The sequence below is a fragment of the Anthonomus grandis genome, chromosome 6 (assembly GCF_022605725.1).
Source record: "Anthonomus grandis grandis chromosome 6, icAntGran1.3, whole genome shotgun sequence".
Lineage (NCBI taxonomy): Eukaryota > Metazoa > Arthropoda > Insecta > Coleoptera > Curculionidae > Anthonomus > Anthonomus grandis.
This window is the reverse complement of record NC_065551.1, coordinates 3,791,301-3,809,888: the sequence shown is the minus strand read 5'-3', so window position 1 is coordinate 3,809,888 and position 18,588 is coordinate 3,791,301. Positions and strand designations below refer to the sequence as shown.

Sequence of the window (18,588 nt, the reverse complement as noted above, 5' to 3'; positions counted from 1 at the left end):
ACTTAGTCCCATTACACTGGCATAGAATCAGAATTTGCTCAATACGGTCCTCTTGAATAGAAATGCACTGTGATTGTATACTATCACTGACAAATATCAGAATACCACCTCCACTCAACTTACTGCTAGTTCGATAACTTCTGTCACATCTGAAGACCCTGAAACCCTTGCACGTCAGTTCAGCATCTACAATACTGTCATTCAAATTGCTCTCCACCAATATAATTATATCATAAGAACAGGACATAATACTACTGAGTAATGGTTGAATCTTCGTACGAAGACCTCCAACATTTTGGTAAAACACAGTTAATGGGGTTGAAGCAAGTTTTTTTGTTTGGACTCTACAACCACTGGAACACCTCTACGATACTGATTAATTACTGAATAATCAGGTTTTCCTGATTATTCAGTAATTAAATTAAAGAAGTTCGAACGGGACACGGCAATTAATAAAATTGATTTGTATAACGAAGACTTGACTGCTGTCTTTTTAATTTTTTTAACTGATTAACGTAAATATTTTGTAGCAAAATTTTACGCAATCCGCTAGTAGTCAATTAGTGGAATAATTAATAAATGCCTTTCAAACGGAAATATTGGAGTTGCAACCTTAAAGTCAATCATTTCTAACTCCCGATTAAGCAACAACGTTTATAGACTCTAATTCTGGTAAGACTAGCTTAATTCTAATCTGTCACAACTCATATTCTTATCTACTATGTATTTTCCTTTTAGAACCCCTAAGATGTAGACTGTGTGTGATTCATTTACCTGATCACTGCTAGAATGGACCATTTCTTAACCATTTTGGTTTTGTTTTTTCACAATATTACATAAACTAAGTGTAACCATATCAATATATGTATTCTCATACTTACAGATGAGAATGCATATATTGATATATGTATTCTCAAGCAAACATATGTAGATTACAACAGATATAACACCATATTAAAAAAAACTGCTAATAAAAATGTTAATATCCTTTACCAATTTTTGATACTTACACAAAATGGATTATTCTCCTCTAGATGTGAATAGAAATGGTTGCACATTTAAAATAACATTTAACTGAATTAACATGATGAATACCATTTTTAAATCAGACATGGTTTACAGTTTGCCTGAAAGAATTCAGATAATTTTTATCTACGGTTGTGAAAATCGTTGTGCATTAACTGAAGCTTTGAACAAAATGAACCTCGAATGAAATTTGAAAAATGATCCTCGTTGGAAACAGAAGAAGGGTTCAAAGAAGAATACTTGCTGAAGCGGCACAGGTAGAAGGTCAATTTTCTATGAATTCATGAAGGAATTAATAATGAAGCAATTTTCAAGTACTTAAATTGAATATTTTCAACCATACAAAATGCAAATTTTTCAAGATTTGCGTGAAGCCGATCCTGACAGGAGAATCCAATTTTACGTGATAATGGCAGAAATATTACGAAATACGTCTCACTTGTGGAAGAATATTACTTGCTTCAGCAATGAATGCAGTTTTATTTAATACATAGCTGCAGATTCTGGAGTGGAGCAAACCCATATTGTTTCAGGGTAGGACAAACACAATATCAGGAAAAAATAAATGTGTCTCCAGTCATGAGGCGACACCTGGAATCTTGTTTATTAATATCAACCTCAATGCTAATATTTATTTGGAAATGTTAGATACCAACATACAACCCCTTATAGTCTGAAAAATCAGTTGGATATTGATGACAACAGGAAGACAGATGAAAATTTAATATATTTTCAGCAAGATAGAGCACCGCCTCACTATGTTCTATCCCTCAATTTCTTAATGACGCTTTTCCAAATCAGTGGATAAAATGGACGGCAAGATATCCTGATCTAATACCCCTTGACTTTTTCTCTGGAGCCACTTCTAAAGTGTTAGAAAAAAAACGACTTCTTTAAAAAAACAACCTATATGAGTAGAAGATTTTCGGCAACGCATTGTTAGAGATTGCAGATCTATTCCCAGACAAGGATTTAAAAATGTTAAAACAGAATTTGAAAATAGGTTATACTTTGGCTTAAAACAAAATAAAGTGGATTTTAAATATCTCATCGCCTAAAATACAGTTTGAATAAAATATAATTTTCTTACTTTATTCGATTTAATGTAGTTTGTTAGGAAATATTCTTTGGGCAGATGAGACTATTAATACAAGAAATTGTAAAAGAGGTGGTGCCAGAAAACCCTAGATACGTAAATCTAATTTTTTGATGGTTGCACTTAATCATTATGAATTTACTTCTATGCCTGGAACTTACAACTAGGACGGAAAAATACCGCCTTAAAAGTCTTAACTGGAAAGGGTTAGAGAACGAGCTTTAGTGCAATATGATATTAGGAATGAGCACTTCTTTTGCTATAAATTAAAAAAAATCATATACAGCAAATATTCACAAGAAGGGAACGGTATTACTTAAAAAAACTTTATCCTGGGAAAAAGAAATTAACCTTAATTAAATTTCAAAAATTAATTTTTGGTTAACAAACATCAGCAAAACCTTCAAGTTGTCTCGTTTTGTTTGTGGAATGGCTACACAAAAAATGTTCAAAATAAAAGTACATCTAATTAGCTATGCGTGATAGCTATCTAGCTATCATGCATCCTTAATAGTTGTAATTTTTTTCATTAAAAGTAGATTAAAACCTTAATATTTTAAGTTTATGCCTTAAATATGCAATAAAATACTTACTTGATATCTTCCCTTTTAACAGCCGCAGCGTTCAATTGCCGTTTTAAATCTGGAATGCTAAGGACAACACAGTCTCCCATGTTTGTAAGGCACAGTAAATCGACCTCGGAATGTGGAACGAGATCCGAATGAGCGTCCTCTATTGAACACGAGAAGGTGGCGAAAGCCATACGTCTCACACGCGCCCCTAAAAAAGGTCAATAAGCAAAAGGCAACTAATTAAACTTGTAAAATGAGATTAAATTAAAAGCTTCTTCGATGAATATCAACTATAACTTCGAAAGTATAAGTCTTAACTTAACGTCTTAAACAATTCAAATCAAGAAAATATATTTTGTGATAGCTCATCATAATAATTGAACAATCACAAGCTTCCAAAAATTTTGAGCTACCGTCTGGCTAAAATTACATACGTTTTTATAAAAGACAAAAACACAAAATCTACAGCATCACAGAAACATTTAATAAAACGACGAAGGTTACATGTTTCGCCCGACTAGAGCATCATCAGACTTATAATAATTAAGATAATGTAACCTGAAGAAAGTAAATTAAAATTATTATTATGCTTTATTATATATTTATTATTATGGTTATTAAAAACTAGGTGGCCATCAAATTCAAACCTTTCATTAACAAAGGTCAGATTTGGGCTTTTAAAAACTTTACTAATGTCCATTGTCTCCATCAAGTCTAGTAGTAAGTAGTTTTTTACTTTTATTAGGCTACTATTTATTTGGCTGTCGGGAAAATTATGTTTGGAGTCAAGGAAGTGATTAGCAAAAGCTGATCTGGTCACTGTGATATCGGTATTTTTAAATTTATTATATTGGGCCTTGTGTTCACTAATCCTAGTAGAAATCTTCCTACCAGACTGGCCGACGTACACTGCAGGGCACTCTTTACACCTAATCTCATAAACTCCCGGAGAAGATAGCGGGGGTAGTTTATCTTTAGTTTTAGTTAGGTGGCTTTTTAATGAATTATTGGTGTTAAAAACTGGGGTTATGCCAAAAGGTGAAAAAAAGTGGGATAGTTGGGACGAGATTGGTCCAAAATAAGTAGACGACCTAAAAATATTATTGTTCATTTGTTGTTGGATTAAATTAAATGATAATTTATATTTGTTTATATACTAAAAATATATGCGGAATTTATTTCTTTGGATTGTAAATTCAGAGATGAAGTAATAACTTTTGGCTCTACTACTTTTAATTACCCAAGAAACGTAGTAACCTTAAAAGCAAATATACAGTGTGTGTCAGCCAAATAGAATAAATTAGGTAATAAATAGATGGGATATCGACGTGTTGGAAAAAATGCTCGAACACGTCGATAGCTTTTTATAGTTGCGCACTTTTTTTCATAAAAACTTTTTATACAGAGTGTCAGATAACGGTGGTCAATACCAAGTTGCTTAGTTTATACATAACACCCTGTATGTTAATTAACTTTTAGATTCCTCAGATCATTTTAGACATATTTTGTATACAATGTTCTACTGTTTCGGAAATATTAAGTAAAATTCAAAAAATAACATTTAGAAAAGAAAATTATTTATTTTTTAAGATTCTCTACAACTCATTTAATATTTCTTGCCCATTTAGGTCTTGGTAATGATAAAGCAAGCAAAAACTATTTCAGCATTCCTTTTTATTGATATGAAAATAAAAAAAACTAAAAATTGTTGTTTACTTTGGTTTAAAATGCCAGACTTAATGTTGACTCATGTTGCATGACAGTGCTATAGTCGTTTAAATTTCATTAACTACAAGCCAGAAAAATGGTTCATTTAACAGAAATGCCCAAAATAACAATTCTACAGATGATCGGCTATGAAGATAATACACGGACGCAAATGGAAGTAGCTTGCTTATTTCACGAAAAATTTCCAAATTTGTCGCCCTTAACCCAAGAGACAATTAGTAAAATAGAAAAGCAATTTCGCGAGCTGGGCCATGTTAGGCAGGTAAAAAAAGCAGCTGCCAATGCAATAAGTGAGGATACCAAATTGGCTGTCATGCTTGAGTTTGAGGAACACCCACATGCATCTACTCGGAAAGCAGCCCCAGTACTCGATATTAGCTATTCATCAGTTATTAGAATATTAAAAGAAAACAAAATGCATCCCTATAAAATTATACCCACCCAGGAGGTCACGGAAGACGATTTTGACAGGAGAATCTATTTTTGTGAACAAATGATGGCAATGTTAGACGGCAATGTGATCCAATTAGAACATGTTATGTTTTCTGTTGAGTGCACCTTTACTTTTCACGGTCATGCTAATCGTCAAAATTGCCGCTATTGGTCCAGGGAAAATCCTCGCTGGACGAGAGAAGACAATACTCAATACCCTGAAAAGGTTAACGTGTGGGCAGGAATTATTGAAGATCAGATTATAGGTCCCTCTTTTATTAAGCGCAATTTGAATGGCGATAATTATTTAGAATTGCTTCAAAATAATGTAGTGCCAACGTTGGCCAACTTGTATCCTGATCCAGGAAACCCACAAGTTCCAGCGAATATGATATGGGTTCAACAAGATGGAGCACCACCCTACCACCAAATAAATGTCCGGCAGTACCTCAACCAAATATTTCCAGATCGATGGATAGGGAGGCGAGGATCGATGGAATGGCCAGCACGGTCTCCCGATCTGACGCCAAGAGACTTTTTCTTATGGGGATATGTGAAAACTATTGTATACAAAACTAAACCCACTGACTTAGCTAGCTGACTTACGAAAACGAATAACCCTGGCAATTAGATCGATCACACCTGAGATGTTGAGTAACGTTAGAAGAAATTTCTATTTACGGGTAGGGTGTTGCCAAAACGTTCGTGGCAAGCATTTTGAACATCTTCTACATTGACATTATTGTTTAGATTTGTATTATGTATAAGTTTTTGAATATGTTGTAACAATTTTCGGCAAATAAATAATTTTCTTTTCTAATTATTTTTTGAATTTTACTTAATATTTCCGAAACAGTCAAAGATAGGTATAGGACATTATATACAAAATATGTCTAAAATGATCTGAGGAATCTAAAAATTAATTAACATGCAGGGTGTAATGTTTAAACTAAGCAAGTTGGTATTGGCCACCGTTATCTGATACTCCCTGTATAAAGTTTTTATGAAAAAAAATGGGCAACTATAAAAACCAATCGACGTGTTCGAGCGTTTTTTCCAACACGCTCCCGTCTATTTATTAGCTAATTTATTCCATTTGGCTGACACACACTGTATAACTTCACTTAGACTCGATGATTTCCACGAATATCGCGGAGGTAATTTTAGTCATGTTTTGATAGATTTATGAATCTTAGTGCTGTTTCTTTTTCGGAAGTCGAATTAAAATTTCTCAACAACAATTTGAAATTTAATCTTCCTACTAGAACTGACTGACGTGTTAGGGAAACATTGGCTATAGTATAGAGGCTGAAAATGCTGAGCAGTCAACGGATATATCAAACAAGAACATTTTAAGAGCAAGAATAATTTCCTTTTTAAATCAAAATTTTTTCCCTAACAATAAACAAAGAATAAATCAAAACAGTAACAAAATATTAAGATCAAAAAAAAAAAGATAATGAGGGACAACGATATTATATTATAGTTTTTACAAAAGTCGATTAGGGATCATGCTTACTTGCCTTTAAAAGGGACGATTACATACATAGATTTCCTGAACACAGATGACTTTGAAAGGGTCAACGGAGATCCCACAGAGAAACATGATCTTAGTAACTTTAGAATATTTTAATTCAACAAAACAAAAATTATATCCCATGAATCCTAAAACATCTTTATTGTATGGGTCAAAAGTCCATAACACTAGCATGCCAATTAGACCTGAAGTTTCCTTTGTTGACTCCCCTTATTACCAGTCATCATTTTGGCCTAATAACGTTCTTAGAAATGTTTCAAACTTTCAAGCGCCATATTCTGTATTAAATTCAGTGAATTTTGCCAAGAGCATTCCGAATGTTCACGTTCCAGATTCAGCTCAGCTTATATCGCTAGACGTGAAAAACTTATTTCCAAGTATTCCACCGGGTGATTATCTGGTCTTAGTCAAAGAGGTTCTCAGGGGGAAACTTGATTCACTTTTACTTCTTTCTACTGTCTGGAAAAATTCATCCATTATCCCAAAGATGCTTCATTCTACTGTCCAAAAATCTCATCCATTATTCTCTAAGAGACCAACATACAAAATTGACGAGAAACAAAGAAAAACACATAGTCACATATACTGTGAAGTGTGTGGATGTACTGTGAAGTGTGTGGATGGCTTCTAAAGGCCTGATGATGCTCTAACTAGAGCGAAACATGTGTAGCCCGTTTTATTACATGTTGTGAGACCGTGACTTTGTGTTTTTCCTTGTTTTTCGTCAATTTTCTTTCTACTGTGTTAGATCACAATTTTTCCAATTTAACTAACGTTTTTTTAAACAAAAAGAAGGACTGGCAATGGACTCTTGTTTATCGCCATTTCTTAGTGAAGTATTTCTTAGTAACTTAGAAACAAAAATAATGAACAGTAATTTTAAAAATAACATGATCTTTTATAAACGCTATGTGGATGATATCTGTATGATTTGTAATGGAAGTGAGGTAGAGCTTACAAATTTCCTTAATTATGTCAACTCTCTTCAGTCCAAAATTGATTTTACAATGGAACGGGAATAGAACAATACCTTACCATTCATAGATTTATTACTTAAGAGGGAAAAAAATAAGATATCCTTTGAAATATTCCGTAAACAAGCAACAACAGATAATACTATACAATACAAGTATAAATTATCATTTAATTTAATCCAACAACAAACGAACGATATTAATACTTTTAGGTCGTTTACTTATTTTGGACCAATCTCGTCCCAACTATCCCGCTATTTTTCTCCCTTTGGTATAACCCCAGCTTTTAACTATAGTCCCACTTTATTGTAAGCTTTGTTTATTTATATGCTAGGCGTTTTGTGTTTGCTATAGTAAGTTTTTGTTGAGGTTAAATCATCCTAATTATTATAGGTCTGATGATGAGTCGGGCGAAATATGTAACCGTCGTCGTTTTATTAAATGTTTCTGTGATGCTGTAGCTTTTGTGTTTCGTATTTTTGCCTTTTATAAAATTATACTTAACTGTAAAGTCAACGCCACAATCTTGGACATTATTCTATCTATACTAAGTAAGTTTAAGAGCAAATTATTAGGATGAATTGAAAGGCCTTTCTTACCTTCATGAGCAGTCAATTTATATTTACAATAAGGCTTCAAAGATGGCAGCGTAAAGATTTTAAATTGTTCTTCCGAGGCTATAATTACACGATGTGCTTGCGTGGTGTCGGGTAAAGGAGCCACACCCTTCTCTACTTCAAGTGGTTCCGGAAGAGGCTTGCTTGACCCGTCTAGCACAGCTATACCTATCACTGGAGCTCTGAAACGAATATTTATTTAATTATCCGTTATTGGCTTCACCCTTAACCACAGAGAGCCGGTCAACTTGACCGGAGATCAATTCCAAATAGTGAAATTCGTTGCATCCCCAAATGTACCTTTTCATTATTCAGTTTGGTGATGTTAGCCAAACAGTCAGTAGTGTGCGTCTCCAATTGAGCTAAATAGCAACGTTGAAACTTCGAGACTTATGTTATTATTTTTCTGTGGTTTTTAGGTTTTTTAATTGAGTATGGACTGTAATCCGGGACCCTCAAAGAGGATAAAATATGAGAATTCCAATTATGAGGAGACTTTGCTTAAATGGGCCGAGGAAGAGGATCCTGATAGCGACTTCGACACTGATGACGTTTATATACCATCGGATCACGATACAGACTCGGAAATTGAAATTGATGAAGGACAGGACAGCGAACATGAAAATGAAATTGAAGTTTCAGAACCATTTCCCGGTGGTAATTACTATTATGGCAAGAATCGTTTTAAATGGTCGAAAGATTCTGCAGTTCCTAAAAACACGCGAACTTTGCAACATAACATTGTGGTCAAATGTCCAGGTCTTAAAAGGACCAATATCTATAGGGCAGATCCTGAGCAGGTATGAAATCTTTTATTTACGGAGTCAATTTTAAATGTTGTTCTTGAATCGACTAATGCTAGATTGTTAAAAGTGCGCCAGATATACAAGAATTCAGCAAGTAACTGCGATATTCGTGATTTGAATCTAGTGGAACTAAAAGCATTTCCGGGAGTGCTTATTTATTCATCCATTTTTAAATCCAACCATGAACGTTTACGATCTATTTTCGCCACAAATGGAACTGGACGAGAAATTTTTAGAAGCGTGATGAATTCCAATTGTTCTATCTTGTTTAAGATTCGATAATGCTGAAACTAGAGAGGAGCGAAAAAACAAGATCCCTTGGCTGCCATTTCTGAAGTTTTTAATAACTTTAAACTTAAATTTTCAAGAAGTTTATACGGTAGGGACATGTGTTTGTATTGATGAAATGCTCGTTTCCTTTCGGTTCAAAATGTTTATGCAAGCAAATATGGCCTAAAAATTATGTGTTTGACGGATGCGAGAACACAATACCTTTTAAATGCCTATATATATGCAGGAAAAGATTCTGACGGTTATTTTTTGGGCGAGGGGGAACGAAAATTTTCCAAACCTACTCAGACAGTAGCAACCCTTGCCAAGCCTATTTATAATACCAATAGGAACATCGCGGCAGATAATTGGTTTTCTTCCATTGAAGTAGTAAATTTTTTAAGATCCAAAAATCTAACCTATGTGGGTACACTAAAAAAAAATAAAGGTGAGATTCCGTCTTCATTCTTGCCAAATAATAAAAAAGAGGTTGGTTCCTGTCTCTATGGCTTTACTAGTGATACAACCTTATTATCTTTTGTCCCCAAAAAATAGAGCTGCATGAATGATCTCCTCCATGCACCATAACCAAAGTACTGACGATGACACAGGGAAACCGGAAATTATTTCTTTCCATAACGTAACTAAAGGGGGAGTAGATGGTTTAGACCAAAAATGCAGTGTCTACTCTTCAAGTCGCAGAACTACTAGATGGCCAATGGCAATTTTTTTTAGATTATTAGATGTAGCTTCTGTCAACTCATATGTCCTTTATCAGTCATGATAGAGACCAGAGACCATAGAAGGGGAAAAATTAAAGACGAGGACGACTTGCCGAAAATGTCCCTCAAAAAAGGAATGAAAAACATTTCATGTCTGTATAATGTGTGAGACTCCAATATGCATGGAATGTTAGGGCGGCCAAATAAGCGAGGTAAGCGGTTGTATTTCAGGACCTGTACATCTGGCAACAATGGAATTTTTTTTATTATTATAAAAGTGGCCATGGGAAAATTCTGGAAATTATTTTTAAGTTCCGTATTTCACCGCAAGAGGGCGCAACTAAAAATTAAATAAAAGAAACGTCTTTTTCTCCAAAAACTTAAATATTAACTTATACTTTTGATATTATTTTTAGTAAGCCTAGATAATTTGCTATAATTTTGGTTTATGAATTATTGACGTACGAACGATAGTAGGGGTGGGGGAAGCTATTGAAAGTGGAATCATTAAAATCGGTGTAAATTCTAAACCACTTATTCCATTTGAGCAATTCAAAATTTTTTATAGGTATTTGCTAGCAAACACAGTAGAAATTAAAGGTCTTATTTCACCAGAAATTCCTTTTATTATGACGACCGGTTTCGCTTTTATAGAAGCAGATAATATAAATCAAATTAGAGCCCAGTGTAGTAACATTTTAAGAACTGAGTTAAAGTCAATTAAAAATGCACCTAATAAAACTGAAGGTGATTTCAATTCTACACTAATTAAATCTATAAAAAATAAATTACAAAATTCAAACTTAACCCTGACAAAAGCTGACAAAGGAAACTGTGTTGTTATCTTAAATAAAAATGACTATGACACTAAAGTGACTCAATTTATCCAAGAAAATAATTTTCGAAAACAGAGTGCAAGATTACCATCATTTTTCAAAAAAGTTAATGACACCTTAAAATTTTGTACAAATTTAATCAATCCTCAATTAAGATATTTTCTTTCAGCTAACAACACAAATGTTCCTAAACTTTATGGCCTTCTTAAAGTTCATAAATCAGATATACCTACTTCAATGCCCATAAGACCGGTGGTAGCATACACCAACTCTCCAACATATAAATTAGCTAAATGGCTTAATAATCACTTAATTACTACTATAGATTGTCACTTTCCCTACACTATAAAAAATAATATTCAACTTGTGGACAAAATCAAAGATATCAATTTACCTGAAAATGCCTTTTTTATCTCTCTAGATGTAACAAATCTCTTTACTAACATTCCTATATTCGAGGTAGTGGATATTATTAAAAACAAATTATTTAATTCTACATTGACCAATATCGAAACACAAGAAATAATAAATATCCTAGAAATTTGCTTAAAACAAAATTTATTTAATTTTGATAATGAAACCTATATACAAGAGGATGGCCTAGCCATGGGATCTCCATTATCCCCCCTCTTAGCTGATACATTTATGAATCACTTCGAAAGTAATAATATTTTGAATAACAACCCCTACCTATCTAATATACTGTATTATTATAGATATGTAGATGACTGCATTTTATTATGGAATGGCAATAAACAAAATCTTAGTGATTTTCTATCATTCATTAATAACATTCATCCAAAAATAAAATTTACATTAGAAGTGGAAATCAATAAAACCATAACCTTTTTAGACTTACTTATTAAAAACGTAAATAATAAACATGATTTTGAGATATATAGAAAACCTAGCCACACTGGAACAATCATACACAATGAGTCATTCCATCCTTTTTCACATAAAGTAGCAGCTTTAAATAGTTATGTAAATAGAGCACTACAGATTCCTCAAACAACTGAAAGCAGGGATAGAGAGTTGAATATTATCAAACAAATTGCCCAAACTCATAATTTTTCTCCCAATTTAGTAGACAAAATAAAAAATAAATTTCTATTACGTAATGCGTTCCAAAATGTCTACATACCACATCAAACAATATTAAGTAATCAGCCAGTAAATAAGTTCATTTCACTTACATACAATGGAGCAGTTTCTTATAAAATCCAACGAGTTCTAACTTCTTTAAATGTTAAGGTTGCCTTTAAATCGAGCAATTCATTAGGTAACTTATTGATTAATAATAAAGACAAAACGGATCCGTTATCTTGTAAAGGAATTTATAAACTTTATTGTGAGTGTGGTTATTTTTATGTAGGTAGAACGAAGCGTAGTTTTAAAGCTCGGTTTAGCGAACATGACCGATGCATTAGACAAAACAATCCTGAGTCATTATTTGCTAAGCATATTATGGAGACCGGTCACCCATCGAATCTACTAGATAATTACAAGATCTTACATAGAGTTCAGGACAACATAAATCTAAATAATCTTGAATTACTCGAGATTAAAAGATCTCTCAAAAAAGAATATGATAAATCTCTTAATATTCAGATTAACATTCCTGAAACTAATTTAATTAATATTTTATTTGAATAACTCTTCCCTCCCTTTCCGGTTAATTTATTTTAATAAAAACCCCGTTGTTTTCTTAATATAAACTGGTAGAGACATCTGTTTAACAGTTTTAAAATATTTTAAAGTTACTGTGGGTACCGCTATCTAGTACCCATTCGGTTATAGGATATAAAATATAGATTTCTTTGTAACGTTCTTTCTTAATTATGAAAACTAGATATAGATGACTCTGTTGGTCAGATTAGTTTGAATGGCGGTTATCATAGTTTTTAGATCGTTTTGTCTATTGTGTTGTAACGGTGCTTTTTAGATGTTATTGTTTTAAACCTAAGTGTATTATTTGTTATCTTACGATAAGATTTACTTGCTTAATTTTAGCTGTACCGTTCTATATGTGCTTTTGTTTTGTTTTGACAAATCTCGTTTTTAACAATGTAAGTACGCTTTAAAATTCGATTTTATTCAGCATTTTACCAATTTTTGATAAGCGTAGTATCTATGTAAATTGTGTCTTTTACTTTTAGTCCTCGACCTGATGATGCGATGATATTGTAATCGCGAAACCGGTCGTCATAATAAAAGGAATTTCTGGTGAAATAAGACCTTTAATTTCTACTGTGTTTGCTAGCAAATACCTATAAAAAATACATCCCAGAACATGGACACCATTCTCCAAACTACTAATTCAAAATTTATTTGCAAGATAAATGTAGCTGCTTTAAAAGTTTGATCTCATCACTCTGATCTCATTGCTACCCTATACTTCCTAATAAAACCGCCAGAGGGCGCAATTTGTAATAATTCCAGTTTTTTTCATTTTGCTCCAAAAACTCAAATTGAATGGTATATTTTTGACATCATATTTAAAAAGTAAATAAAATTTGCAAAAATGCTGTGAAAACGGCACCATGATATATTTGCTTGTTTTAAAGTTATAGCGAATTAAATTCTTTTACGCACCAAGTGCAAACTTATGTACCGCCATCTAGCGCTCGGCCTTTAGTTAACGTATAGTTGGCGGCAAAAACAAAAGAAACTTTTAAAAAGGATTGTATGGAAACGTCAAATATTTATTAGACGGCCAGTTTAAATCTGTTTTCAATTTTCTTTGCTCGATTTTTTGTAAAATGCCTTTGACAAATAATGAAGCTGTGGATTTGAATGCGGTTTTCTTTGAGTGCTTTTAAAATGCAGCAATAGCTGAAAGACAGGATGCCTTTCGGTATCCAGATCGCCGCCATTATGGCAGAAGAATTTTTCCACGGTTGGTACAGCAACTACGCGATACTGGGAGTTTTAGTCGGCCCAAATTTAGAAGGCGTCGCGCTACTAAAAGAACAGAAGAAAACATTATTAATGTGTTGGCCTACGTAGAGTTTAATAGGCATATTGGAACTCGTGCGTTATCTTTAGATTTGGGAATAGCTCGAGCTACTGTTCAAAATATACTTAAAGACCACAGGTAATACATCTTTTTATTATAATTTTCTTTTCGATTATAGGCATTTCTTTTTATTTTAAGGCTACACCCTTTCCATATAATCCTACATCAAGCTCTAAACGAACATGATTTTGAGCGCCGAATTGATTTTTGCCAATGGATACCAGCAATGATTCGCGAAAACCGGGATTTTTTGTCACAGATTCTGTGGACCAATGAAGCCACTTTTTGTAGCGATGGGAAAGTCAACAGGCATAATATGCATTATTGGTCGGTTGAAAATCCTCGCTGGATGCGAGAAGTCCAGCACCAAGCTGGAGTGTAAACGTGTGGTGTGGCATTATCGGAATGAAAATTATTGGTCCTTATTTTTTTGATGGCACATTAACCGGTAATGTTTTTTTTTGCATTTTTTAACAAATTCCTTGCCTATTTTATTGGAAGTAAGACGGATCATGTATTTCCAATTGGACGGGTGCCCAGCACATTTTTCCCGTTTGGTGCGGCATCATATAAATAATTACTTTTAAGGGCGCTGGATCGGAAGAGGGAGTCTATATCCTTGGCCGGCCAGGTCACCCGATTTAACATGCCTAGACTTTTACTACTAAAAGATATGGTGTACCAAACTCCACCTACAACAAGACAGGATATGGAAAACTGAATCCGTGGTGCGATAAATGAAATATCAGCTGCTGAAATCGAAACACCAGTTTTTATCCACGCAAAGAAGATTGGAAGCTTGTTTGGAATGTGATGAAAGGCAGTTTGAACACCTATCGGGGCATTAAATACCAAATATGATTGGGTTTAAAATCGGTCCTTTTCAGGACCATAATTTAAATATAAAAAGAAATTCGTTAATAAAATTATTCCCCTTAAGAAAGTTACATAAACTTCTAGTTATTCTGTGATACATAGGTATTATTAATTTATTATTTATCAATCAATTATTACTATAATAATTTATTAATTATGACAACATCATTGTATTCTAGTTGTGGTAATACTAATTAGAGATTTTTAGGTGGGACACACAAGTTTAGGCTCGGTGCGTAAAAAACTTTAATTCGCTATAACTTTAAAACGAGCAAAGATATCATCGTGCGGTTTTTACAGTACTTTTGCAAATTTTATTTACTTTTTAAATAGAATGTCAAAAATATACCATTTAATTTGAATTTTTAGAGCAAAATGAAAAAACTGGAATTATAACAAATTGCGCCCTCTGGCGGTTTTATTAGGAACTATAGGGTAGCAATGAGATCAGACTTTTAAAGCAGCTACTACTAGCTAATCTTGCAAATAAATTTTGAATTGCTCAAATCGAATAAGTGGTTTAGAATTTACACCGATTTTAATGATTTTCCTTTAAATAGCTTCCCCCACCCCTACTATCGTTCGTACGTCAATAATTCATAAACCAAAATTATAGCAAATTATCTAGGCTTACTAAAAATAATATCAAAAGTATAAGTTAATATTTAAGTTTTCGGAGAAAAAGACGTTTCTTTTATTTAATTTTTAGTTGCGCCCTCTTGCGGTGAAATACGGAACTTAAAAATAATTTCCAGAATTTTCCCATGGCCCTTTTTATAATAATAAAAAAAATTCCATTATTGCCAGATGTACAGGTTCTGAGATACAGCCGCTTACCTCGCTTATTTGGCCACCCTGTACAAGGAGAGTTTGCAAAGAAAGTTCAATATAACCAAAAGTCTCGAAAGTTTACCTGTTGCAGAAATTTATGTATGAAACATTTTTCATTTAATATTGGTGTTTTTTTATTTATAAGAGTTTATATTTACTACTTTTTTTTATTAAAGTCATTTTTCAGTTTTCAACTTTTTTATATAAACGGATTTTGTTAGATAGGACAAAATTACTAGAATTAATGCATTTTCAAGAGTATGCTTTTTTTTCATTTAGATATTTTCAAAACTGAATATTTAAGTAAGAGTGATAAAAGAACTAATCTATACGGTAAAAAAATGCAAGTTTTTGTTTTGTCCAGATCTCGTTAAAATAGGACAACCGGTCAAATTGACCGGTAGTCTGTCGTTATGTCCCACAAACAGGGTCTCTGTGGTTAAGGGTTAAAAATACTGTAAAAATAAACCATGATTTTTTTAATCCATTTAACTTACATTACCTGTGTTTTAATTGAATTTCCTTTGCTAAATGACAAACCACGTCATCTGTCTCTCTTTTTGATGCGGATGGTACTATAATAGTAAAAGCATAAACTGTTCCGTTGTTGGTCCCAGCCCACAACGTCGGAACGGTGTTTTGTACTGTAAATAGGCGAAAATGTATTAATTTTAAAACTTAAAGAAAATAAATCAACAAAAAATTACAGGCAAATATTTTAAAAAAAAAAACAAAAGCTTACCGTTTATAAGGAAGGTTCTAGCAAAATACAAACATCTAACGAACGAACCCATCGAATCTTCGACTGGCCGAGCCTCTATTTGCCTCTCAATTGGTTTAGCATCTAAGGGGCTCACATCTCCCTCAGGGGGTTTCCTGGTGGGTGGTGAGGTCGGCTGGGTCTAAAAAATTCAAACATTAAAGGGCATATAGTAGCTTAATTGTAAAAAAAGGTCATAGAATCATTCTGTACTTCCGGAATTAATATTAACATTAATCAAAATGCGACTGAAACAAATGTATGAGTTGTCTTAGATTGGAATCAATTTGCAATCATGAAAATTATGTAAGTTTTAGTAAAATTAAAATTGATTGATCTTAAGATTCAAGTCCCTCTCTAGGGGAACATTGACATGGTAAGCGGGCTCAGTCATCTTATATCCAGAGAGGGATGCTTAGTTACACTGTTTGAACCTGGTAAACTCGGTAATCCTGAACAGGAAAGAAAAAGATTAAAGATCGACATTGATCTGTCCTATGGGAATAGCATCTTCTATTACTCAGGCAATGAAGACATAGGACACAGGAAGGGTATTGGCACACTACTATCTGAAAGGGTTATGCCTTCTGTTGTAAACTTCCTTTCATATTCCGATCTCGCTGCCTTGATAAGAATTAGAGCTAAGCCAGTATGTCGATAGAACAGGAACTGCAACAATTTTATTGTAATATAAGAGACCTATTGCGGCTTACAAGAAATCGTAAAGTCACCTTAATTATGGGCGACTTCAACGCTAAAATTGGAAAAGGCAAGTTTGCAGCAGGACATTATTGGACCATTACGTTGGACCGTTATAGGTTATTAACTAAAAATCGATTCTATTTAATTTTTTTAACATTTTGCAACATACCACTTTGAAAGTTGGTGCCTAGGGATTTTTTGATATGAGAACCTCGAAAATTGGCATCTTTTTATGTGGTCGATAGAGGGCGTACCGATGGTTTAAAATGGCCCACAACTTTTTTGCAAGTGTGTGTGGTTTTTATTTTTTTTTTGTTAACGAAACAATTTCCCTAACGTTTTTAAGTAAAAAAGCTGCTCTTGTTAGAACCCATTAAAATTGACCGTTATAACCAAGATATTTCGTATTTGAGTCTTTATTGCCGCACCGGAATTTATCAGTTATTTTGGCTGAAAACAGAGACAAGTGTTGATGTGTTGACGTGCTCAAGAAAACCAGGCTTTTCGCGAAAACTATGAGAAACTCTACCACAGTTTATCATGCCTACTGCACATCAAGTCATGTATCTTCTTTTAGGAGGCCTTTCTAAGGTATGTAAGCTTTAGAACTTGTATAAAAGGAGATATAAACAGTGTATATAAAATAAAAGAAAATTCTTGAAAATAACTGAAAAACATAAACTCTAGTGATGAAAAACTATTGGTTAAATCGCATTTTTCTCATGGTGGGGGACAAACCGCAGAAGTTTTTACTATCGTAACAGTTCACAAAAACACTGAAATGACTCGACCTTGTTTCTTTTTCAACCAGAAACTAAAAAAGAAATACAGCTTCACAAATGCCGAATGTAAACACAAAGCCATTAGTCAAGATGACATCAGATTTTGCCTTGAGATCATTGAGATAGTTTTACATTAACAATCCCCAAGAAATACCCATTTGATCTTAAACAATCTGACAACACATCACAGAAAATGTTAACAGATTATTCATGTTTTTTGAAATAAATATTTTGACCTGTTTAATATATTGATAATAATTTTTTAGTTCTCCTATACTATTAGGTAGCAAATTATATATTTGTGGTGCAACTACAGATGCAAATCTCTGGTTACCATCAACCCTTTTAAAAGGGACAATCAACATATTATTATAATTATTCCTGGTAGGATAAGCATGATCTACATGCTGTTAATTTTTATTTCTAAAACAACATACAGGGTGTTCATTTGAAAACTTCCCACCGCGGATTTATCGAAAACCACTGTTTAAAAAAAACGACGAAATACATTAAAAGGTTTGTCAAGGGGGATAACTTTCTAACCTAAAATTACTTCACCCCTTTTCACCCTCTGCCCCCCAGGGTCATCCCCTTACAAATTTTAAATGGTAAGGGGTATCGAGTAGTAGCTTGTTTAAAAGGTCTTTCGAAGTCTGATTTTGACGTTTGATTTTTTTTAAGTCGGTCGATTAGTTTTCGAAAAAATTATAAAAGTCTTTGTTTATCTTAATTTGTTCAGATAGCAAACAAAAACATGAAAATATCAGTTTTTATTTCAATAAGTGTTCAAAATGTTGCCCATTAGGGTTTGCCAAATCTACAATTCGTTTATAATATAAAACGGAAACTACCAACATAAACAGCAATTCCGAAGATTATGTTCAGTTTGTTTCTACTGATTTATTTGCTACTGAGAAGGTGCGGTGCGCGGGGTGAAAATGCGCCGAAATTTGTTCACGCGATCCGGCCGGACTAGGGATTCTACGAATCGACGTGTGTATT

At 33.3% G+C, this 18,588-nt stretch overlaps 1 protein-coding gene across 1 annotated transcript in view; it reads right to left on the bottom strand.

The window, feature by feature from the left end:
• LOC126737848 (lethal(2) giant larvae protein homolog 1) overlaps window positions 1-18,588 on the bottom strand; it is a 173,095-nt gene that overhangs the window by 37,901 nt on the left and 116,606 nt on the right. The window contains exons 14-17 of the mRNA XM_050442912.1: window positions 16,085-16,244; window positions 15,845-15,986; window positions 7,965-8,164; window positions 2,716-2,902 (exon numbers count right to left, since the gene is read on the bottom strand). Of these exons, the coding sequence (XP_050298869.1) occupies window positions 2,716-2,902; window positions 7,965-8,164; window positions 15,845-15,986; window positions 16,085-16,244 (689 nt within the window). The remainder of the gene's footprint in view (window positions 1-2,715; window positions 2,903-7,964; window positions 8,165-15,844; window positions 15,987-16,084; window positions 16,245-18,588) is intronic.